The sequence below is a fragment of the Triticum aestivum genome, chromosome 2A, assembly GCF_018294505.1.
Source record: "Triticum aestivum cultivar Chinese Spring chromosome 2A, IWGSC CS RefSeq v2.1, whole genome shotgun sequence".
Taxonomy (NCBI): Eukaryota; Viridiplantae; Streptophyta; class Magnoliopsida; order Poales; family Poaceae; genus Triticum; species Triticum aestivum.
The window spans coordinates 80,058,883-80,068,281 of NC_057797.1; the positions used below are offsets into that span (position 1 = coordinate 80,058,883).

Here is a 9,399-nt window from a genome sequence, read left to right on the forward strand (position 1 = left end):
ATTGCCTCCACTACACCACACAAACTCGCTCCTCGCTCCATAGCTTGTATCTTACTAGGCTACCCCCCTAACACCAAAGGTTACCGGTGCTACGACCCCGTCTCCCACCGCGTGTATACCTCCCGACACGTGTACTTTGATGAGCGGGTTTTTCCCTTTTACTGGGTACCGCCTTTTGTAGAGGACTCGATGCCCCATGATGGTGTCTCGGATGTGGACCCGGTGCAGCCCCCGGCGCGACCCCTCCTGGCCCTGGCGCGGCTCCCGCTGGCTCCTCCCGGTGCGGCCTCGGCGCGCCCTCCCGCGGCTGGCCCCTCGGCCTCGGCCCCGGCGCGACCATGCATGGCCCCGAGTGGCCCTTAGGCTCCCACTCTGCCGAGTGGCACGGCTAGCGCCGCCCCGGCCTGCTCCACCACCCCGGCTGGCCCCCGCTGCTTCGGCCGGCCCTGGTCCCGCTACGATGCCGGGGGCGGCAAACTCTTCATCACCTCCATCTGTTGCTCCTACCGCAGCCGACCCGCCTCCCGCTGGCATGGTGACGTGGTCCCGCGCCGGTATCTACCGCCTTAGCACGCGCTACAGTGCTGATGAGTACGCGTGCGCAGTGTCGACATCATCCTCTCCACCGTCGCCCATCCCCTCGTCTGCACGCGCCGCCCTTCGTGATCCACATTGGCTTGCCGCGATGCGCGAGGAGTTTGATGCGTTGCAGCGCAACCGCACGTGGCATCATGTGTCGCGACCCCCTCACGCCAACGTCATCAGTGGAAAATGGGTGTTTCGTCACAAGACCAACCCCGACGGTTCTCTCGAGCGCTACAAGGCTCATTGGATGGTGCGCGGTTTCCGCCAGCGCGCCGGCGTGGACTTCACCGACACCTTCGCCCCGGTCGTTAAACCGGGCACGATTCGTACGGTGCTTCAGCTGGCGGTTTCTCGTGACTGGCCAGTGCATTAGTTGGATGTCTCCAACGCGTTTCTGCACGGCCACCTCACGGAACGGGTCTTCTGCGAGCAGCCGACTGGCTTCGTCGACGCTGAGCACCCCGACCATGTCTGCCTGCTCTCTCGGTCCCTCTATGGACTGAAGCAGGCCCCCAGGGCGTGGTACCAGCGTATGGCCGGGTTCCTACAGGAGCTTGGGCTTCACACAACCCGCTCCGACGCGTCTCTGTTCGTCTATCATCAGGGCACTGCCATTGCGTACCTGCTGCTTTATGTGGAGGACATTATCCTGATGGCATCCTCGTCTGGGCTTCTTCAGCAGCTCACGGCTCGTCTTCGCGATGAGTTTGCCCTCAAGGATCTTGGAGCGCTGCACTACTTCCTTGGCATTGAGGTCGTTAGCCGTGTCGATGGGTTCTTTCTGCATCAGCAGAAGTACGCTCATGAGCTTCTCGAGCGCGCTGGTATGCTTAATTGCAAAACCGCGTCCACACCTGTTGACACCAAGGCGAAGGTTTCTGCTTTGGAGGGTTCCCCTGTGCCAGATGCGGCGTCCTACCGCTCCATCGTCGGCGCTCTGTAGTATCTCACCCTCACTCGGTCTGACTTGGAGTATGCAGTCCAGCAGGTGTGCCTTCACATGCACTCCCCATGCGATTCTCATTGGACTCTGGTGAAGCGTATTCTTCGGTATATACGCGACACTATGACCATGGAACTCTCCCTGGCGGCTTCCTCCTCCATCAACATGGTCGCCTACTCCGACGCTGATTGGGCTGGTTGCCCGGACACACGTCGCTCTACGTCAGGCTAGTGTCTACCTCGGGCCCTCGCTTATCGTGGTCGTCCAAGCGGCAGCCCACGGTCTCTCACTCGAGTGCCGAGGCGGAGTATCGGGCAGTGGCTAACGCCGTTGCTGAGTGCTCTTGGCTCCGTCAGCTTCTCCAGGAGTTGCTTTGTGTGGTCCCCAAGGCCATGATCGTCTACTGTGACAACGTCTCCGCCGTCTACCTCTCCGCCAACCCCGTCCATCATCGCCGTACGAAGCATATTGAGCTCGACATTCACTTCGTTCGCGAGCAGGTGGCTCTCGGGAAGGTTCATGTTCTGCACGTTCCTACCACTCAGCAGTTTGCCGATGTCATGACTAAGGGACTACCGACCCCAGTCTTCGAGGAGTTTCGGTCCAGTCTCTGTGTCTCCGGCGACGCTTCGACTGCGCGCGGGGGGGGGGGGGGGGGGGGGTTGAGCGTACGTTGTACACTGCATATGTATAGGACTTGGGTCTGTATTTATACCGTTGTATCTCTCTCTCTTCCCTCGTATATTTGTACATCTTGGGAGACAAGTAGAGGCTGGTCCACCCTGTACCTATACATGTGCACCATGCACACAATCAATGATTATCGATTCGTGCAATCTCATTCTTCCTAACTAACAGAACTGATGCGACGGCCATTGGGGCGATGGGTCGGCAGTCGGCAATTAGAGATCGACTGCTTCGCGCCCCCCCCCCCCCCCCCCCCCCCCACACACACACAAACAGAGAGAGAGAGAGATGGGGGTAGTACCAAATCTGAAGCAACATGCAGCCAAGCTACCAAAAAAATCCATCGACGGCAGTTCAGTTCCCACGTATATTTGGTTTGCTCTCATGTATTTTTGCTCCGTTTTATTTTCAATCTACGGCCCATGTAAATTACATTGCTTGTACACTTTAGTTCCATTTTCAAACGTCATTTGCACTATCCTCCTAAAATTAATGTTTGATATTTTTTTTTACAAAGAATACATTTTAGAGCGGTAGAATGTAGTGATTCTTTTTCTTTTTCTCTTGTACAATCTCTAATTTAGTAGGAGCAGCAGTACCATGTGAGCTCGAGTGCCGAATTGGATTGCCACATATTCATGTCTGTTTGTGTTATGTGTATGTGGTGATTGGTGGTTCCGTATCCTCACCTGGTGCATGTGATTGTGTTAGATGTACTACTAATGGAAAGTCTTGTATGTGAGAAATCAACATTAACGGTGTGGAAAATGTAGCCTATGTGGATGAATAAGATGAGTATATGCTCCTAGATAGATACGTGATCAAAGACGTATACTTGCATTAGAAAACCAGAACCATATTTACATGGTTCGGAGAATCCGACATGCCAGCTGAACGCGCAGTACATATATAGTACTCCTACTACGCAACGGAAATATTATTCTGAAACTCAGCTTTCGGAAAGATGCTAGATTCGGATACGAATTGCCACGGAAATACCCTGTGCACCAATGCATGTTGAGCATGGGTTAGATCGCCCTACCTAGCTACACATACAGCCTGTGTCCTGATTGACAGTTTTTCTGTGAAGAACTACCCAATGTAATCTCAGTCTCAAACTCATCGTTGAAAAATGTTTCTCCGCTCGCCCGCATCGCCGCGCCTGCCTATATAATATGGAACCATGCATCGCCATTCGCTCAAGCACCTGAAGTTTCTTTCCCAAAAAATGTCTGTGGCACGGACACTGACGACCTTGTCCGTCCGGCGGGGCGAGCGCGAGCTCGTGGCGCCGGCGAGGCCCACGCCCTACGAGTTCAAGGTGCTCTCCGACATCGACGACCAGGAGGTCCTCCGTTTCTACCGCTCCGGCGCTTTCTTCTACCGCGGCGACGCCTCCAAGTCCGGCATTGACCCGGCGAAGGCCATCAAGTCGGCTATCTCGGAGGCGCTCGTGCACTACTACCCTCTCGCCGGCCGGTTCCGGGAGCTCCAGCCGACGAGGAAGCTCGTGGTCGAGTGCACGGGCGAGGGCGTCGTGTTCGTCGAGGCGGACGCCAACGTCCGGATGGAAGACTTTGGAGACTCAGTGGCGCCGCCGGTGCCGTGTTACGATGAGCTGTTGCCCGAGCAGGAGAGCGCGACCGCCGTTGTCGTCGACCGGCCTTTGCTCTTTGCTCAGGTGACGCGGCTGACGTGCGGCGGCTTCGTCTTCGGGTTCCAGATATGCCACTGCATCGCCGACGGCCCGGGGATCGTGCAGTTCCTGACGGCGCTGACGGAGTTCACCCGCGGCGTGCCGGGCGCGCCGACCGTGCGTCCGGTGTGGCAGCGCGAGCTCCTCACGGCTAGCTGGCCGCCGGCCATTGCGCACGACCACGTGGAGTACGCGCCTCTCCCCGACCTCGGAAAGGACGTGGTCTCCTCCTCGGACATCTTCTCGCAGCACACGTTCTTCTTCGGGCCCCGCGAGATCGAGGCGCTCCGGTCCCAGGCCCCGGCAGAGCTGCGCTCCGCCGCGTCGCGGTTCGACCTGATCGGCGCCTTCATGTGGCGGTGCCGCGCCGCTGCGCTGCAGTACGGCCCGGACGAGCTGGTCCGCCTGCACATGTTCGTGAACGGCCGGGTCAGGAACAGGAGCCGCCACCGCCTGCCGAGGGGCTACTACGGCAACTCGTTCGCGTTCGCCTCCGCGTGCGCGCCCGCCGGGCAGCTGTGCCGGAGGCCCCTCGGCGAGGCGCTGCGGCTGCTGCTGGAGGCCAAGGCACGGGCGGAGCAGGAAGGGTACGTGCAGTCGGTGGCCGGCTTCAACGCGGCGCACAGGAGGCCGGCGTTCCCCAAGGCCCGGACGTACCTCATCTCGGACATGACCCAGGGGGGGATGATGGCGGTGGACTTCGGGTGGGGCACGCCGGTGTACGGAGGCCCGGCGACGATCATTCTGGCCACGTTCCATCTGGAGGGGAGGAACGAGGCCGGTGAGGCAGGCGTCAACGTGCCGACGAGGTTGCCGGTGCTGGCGCTGGAGCGGCTGAAGGTGGAGGTGAGCAAGGGGCTCATTACGGTCAGCGGTGGGACTGTCAGTGAACCTGATGCGGACAAGAACAAGTCAGCCTTGGTTTCTGGTCACACTCTCGCAAAGCTGTAGAAGCGCTGTGGTGGTAGGCTTCTGCGTACACAACATCAAAAAAGCACCAAGTTCGGCCACTGTTGTGCTTGTGCTAGACAGCCAGGTCGTGGCGCTAGTAATGCATCTCTTGTGGATTGTTTCCACCGCGGTATATGTTGTCTGGTTTTCTTTGATATATACTTGTAAATGGGTTTTTTCCTCGTCAGTCGTGTGTTTTTATCTATAATAACTAGCACACATGCATGTACGTTGCAACAAGAGAATAAATAGTGTGCATTTGAATTTAGTGGGAATTATATATGTAAGCATAACCATGCGAACATGTCGATAAGAAATAATTAGGTTCTGAGTTTCGCCAAACATGAAGTAATCAATAATCTATTTTTCCATTCATTGCTTGAGGGGATTTAAGGTATGAAGTTGGAAAAGGCCAGCGAATTATTTAATCTATTTTTTTTCATTCATTTGAGGGGATTTCAAGATATGAGGTTTCAGAATATGAAACCAAGGTGCTTGCGAAACGTCTTCGGCTGCAAATGCATGAGCTTGTTGGGATGAATCAATCAGCCTTCATTAAAGGACGACAGCTACATGACAACTTCCTTTTGGTGCGCCAAGTAGCAAGGAAGATTCACGCGAGAAAAACGCCAGACGTCTTCATCAAACTGGACATATCCCGTGCTTTCGATTCTCTCTCCTGGCCTTTCCTGTTTGAGGTGATGAAAGCAAAAGGTTTTGGGCAAAAGTGGTTGGACTGGATGGCGGCGCTTCTATTTACTGCCAGTACCAGGGTGGTGGTCAATGGGGTGCCAGGGAGGAAGATCATTCATGCTTGTGGCCTAAGGCAAGGGGACCCAATTTCCCCCCTACTATTCGTGATAGCCATGGAGGCCCTTTCGGCCCTAGTGCAGAAGGCCACGGAGGTGGGAGTTCTTACCTCCTTTGCCGGAATCTCGTCAGCGCAAAGACTGTCCATCTATGCCGACGATGTCGCCATGTTTACTAGACCCACTGAGAACGACCTGGCGGCTGTCACCGAGATTCTAAGGGCATTTGGAGCCGCGTCGGGCCTCAAGGTCAACTACCGCAAATCCACGGCTGTGCTCATCCGAGGTAGTGAGGAGGATAGGGCCAGGGTGGCCGGATTGCTACAATGCGACATCTCTGAGTTCCCTTGCCGATACCTGGGACTGCAACTGGCAATAAAGAGCTTGACTAGAGCAGAATGGCAACCGATGCTGGACAAAGTACGACACTTCATGCCTGCTTGGCAAAGAGGGCTGATCCAGAGACCCGGTAGGCTAATTCTGGTGCAGTCGGTTGTGGCGGCACGACCTGTTCACCATCTCATGGTCACCGAGGCGCCGGAGTGGGTGCTTGAGGATATGAACAAATGGATGAGATCATTCTTCTGGGCGGGCAAAGACAAGTGTAATGGGGGACAATGCCTAGTAGCCTGGGACAACATATGTAAGCCAAAGTCCTGCGGTGGTTTAGGCATTAAAAACCTGAAGTGGCAAGCGTTGGCGCTTCGGGTCCGGTGGGAATGGCTAAAGCGGACTGACTCCCAAAGACCATGGCAGGGCCTTCCAATGACACCGGATGAGGAAGCAAGAGCGGTGTTTGATGCGTTGGTCAGTATAAAAGTGGGCTCGGGCAACAAGGTTCTGTTATGGAAGGACAAGTGGATCCATGGAGTCGCGGTGACAGAGATTGCACCATTGATAGCGGCCACTGTCCCGACGAGAACGGCGAACAGACGTACAGTGCGCCAGGCACTTGAGGATGGCGCTTGGGTGCATGATTTCGAGCATAACACCTCATTCACAGCCCTCATGCAGTATATGCACCTTTGCCAAGCTCTTGGTACGGTGGATAGAGACCCGTCGCTGCCTGATAGTTTCACCTGGCCGAGGTCACCGACAGGCACATACACGGCTAAATCAGTCTATGAGTACCTTTGCTCGGAGCTGGTTCGCTCGCCCACGGCCAAGTGCACCTGGAGATGCTGGGCGCCGCTCAAATGCAAGCTGTTCATGTGGCTCGCCCTTCAGCATAGAGTTTGGACATCCGACAGGAGGGCAAGACACGGTTTACAAGATCAGCCGTCGGCCTGTTACACGTGCTTGCAGGCTGTTGACAATGTGGAACACATTCTGGCAAACTGCACGTATGCTCGGGAGGTGTGGTATAAGGTATTTAAGCTCATTGCGATCCAGGTGCAGGAGCCAGGGGAGTCGGACGAGTTCAAAGACTGGTGGCTGACGGCGCGGAAGAGATTCAGAGGGCAGGACCGTAGAGGATTTGACACGCTGGTGACGGCGGTGGCGTGGGCCCTCTAGAAACAGAGGAATGCTAGGGTCTTCAATAGGTTCAGCGAGCAGAAAACAACGAGCGAGCTTCCATTCCAGATTCTAGACGAGATCGCCGAGTGGAAACAAGCTGGTGTAGGAGTAGGAGGCCTACAACGATTCGTGAGGAATTAGCCTAGGGTAGTCGGGTGTTGGAGTGGGTGAGTTGTACCCCGACCTCTGTGTTCGCACATCGGCCGGCACTCTTGTAATTACTTCTCTTCTTCTATAAAGCTAAGGTACGCTTTTGGCGTACTCTCGAAAAAAAAGAAAAAAAAAGAATATGAAAGTGAGGCGGTTCTTCTTTTTTTCATATACAAGTCATCGATATAGTACAACCGGAGTTAATTCTACTTTGCTATTTTTTATTCATTAATCGAGGAGATTTAAGGTGTGAAGTTCCATAATATGGAGTAAGCCGGGTCTTCTCTTTTCCATGAGTAGTCAGGTCTTCTCTTCTCTTTTCTTCATGTAGCAATCCTCAAGAAATTCAGGGTCCTTTTTTAGCTAGCTTATATATCAATCCATCCATACTCCGTCCAGCATATTCCATCCATTCTTCATCCAGCTTACTATACATATAGTTTCACACACATATAGAAATTGATATGAACCCTTATTTCCTAGGTAGTCGGGCCGGGTAAATTGCATGGGTTGTGAAAGGCCTAGGCACCAAAACCAATTCGCTGAAGCAGTTGCAAAGTACCATCACCTGAAGTTTCTAGGCAGGCAGATATGTCTGTGACACGGGCACTAACGACCTTATCCGTCCGGCGGGGCGAGCAACGAGTTCCTGGTGCCGGCGAGGCCCACGCCCTGCGAGTTCAAGGTGCTTTCCGACATCGACGACCAGGAGGCCCTCCGCTTCTATCGCTCCAGCGCTTCCTTCTACTGCAGAGACGCCTCCAGCTCCGGCATTGACCCAGCGAAGGTCATCAAGTCGGCGATCTCGGAGACGCTGGTGCACTACTACCCTCTCGCCAGCCAGTTCCGGGAGCTCCAGCCGACGAGGAAGCTCTTGGTCGAGTGCATGGGCGAGGGGGTCGTGTTCGTCGAGGAGGACACCGACGCCCGGATGGATGACTTTGGAGACTCGCTGGCGCCGCCAGTGCCATGTTATGATAAGCTGCTGCCCGAGCAGGAGAGTGCGACTGCCGTTGTTGTCGACCGCCCTTTGCTCTTTGTTCAGGTGACGTGGCTGGATGCCACTGCATCGCTGACGACCCGGGGATCGTGCAGTTCCTAATGACGCTGACGGAATTCACCCGTAGCGTGCCGGGTGCGCCGACTGTCCGACTGGTGTGACAGCACGAGCTCCTCATGGCCAGCTGGCCGCCAGTTATCGCGCACGACCACGTGGAGTACGCGCCTCTCCCTGACCCTAGGAAGGATGTGGTCTCCTCCCCCGACACCTTCTCGCAGCACACCTTCTTCTTCGGGCCCCGCGAGGTGGAGGCGCTCCGGTACCAGGCGCTGCGCACCGCTGCATCGTGGTTCGACCTGATCGGCGCCTTCATGTGGCGCTACCACGCCATCGTGCTGCAGTACTGCCCGGATGAGCTGGTCTACCTGCACATGTTCGTGAACGTCCGGGTCAGGATCAAGAGCCACCAGCCCCTGCCGAGGGGCTGCTACGGCAGCTCGTTCGCGTTGGCGGCGGCGTGCGCGCCGCCGAGTAGCTGTGCCGGAGGCCCCTCGGCGAGGCACTGCGACTGATGCTGGAGGCCAAGGCATGGGTGGAGCAGGAAGGGTACGTTCCCGATGCGTAGGAGGTCGCCGTTCCCCAAGCCCCAGATGTACCTCATCTCGAACATGACCTACGGGGGATGATATGGTGGATTTCAGGTGGGGCACGCCACCGCGCACAATGCCCTAGGCATCCTCGTCGTCCGAAGAACGCCCATGAGGTCGACCAGCTGCGGCGCCGGGCCAGCCCAGCCCACGGGAATACCACCTCCCAAGCCCGCATCGCCCTGCTGCGCTGGCTACACCGCCAGCTGGGCTGCTCTGGCGTGTGCCCGACGCTCCTCCTCCTTCTGGCGACGCTCCTTCTCCTCGCACTCCCTCTGCATGAACCGCTCGCCATCGGTGCACTCCTCCGTCAGCGCGCGCTGGCTCCAATGCTCGAGGAACGCGGCCTCTTGCACCGGCGTCGCGTCGAGCCAGATTGGGGGGGGGGGGGGACCCACTCGCGCAGCTCACTT

At 56.4% G+C, this 9,399-nt stretch overlaps 1 protein-coding gene and 1 pseudogene across 1 annotated transcript; both read left to right on the plus strand.

The window, feature by feature from the left end:
- Positions 1-3,398: 3,398 nt before the first annotated feature.
- Positions 3,399-5,134, plus strand: LOC123191543 (benzyl alcohol O-benzoyltransferase-like). Its single transcript, XM_044604238.1, has 2 exons — positions 3,399-4,028; positions 4,428-5,134. The coding sequence occupies exons 1-2, from the start codon at positions 3,399-3,401 to the stop codon at positions 4,860-4,862; spliced, it is 1,065 nt and encodes a 354-aa protein (XP_044460173.1). The 3' UTR covers positions 4,863-5,134.
- Positions 5,135-7,844: 2,710 nt separating this feature from the next.
- Positions 7,845-9,071, plus strand: LOC123191544 (benzyl alcohol O-benzoyltransferase-like; annotated as a pseudogene).
- The last annotated feature ends 328 nt before the right edge of the window (positions 9,072-9,399 follow it).

Coding starts and splice junctions, on each gene's coding strand:
- LOC123191543 (XM_044604238.1), top strand. CDS start 3,399: ATGCATCGCCATTCGCTCAAGCACCTGAAGTTTCTTTCCCAAAAAATG. Junction 4,029..4,427: donor GCGTGCCGGGCGCGCCGACC/GTGCGTCCGGTG, acceptor CCCGCCGGGCAG/CTGTGCCGGAGGCCCCTCGG.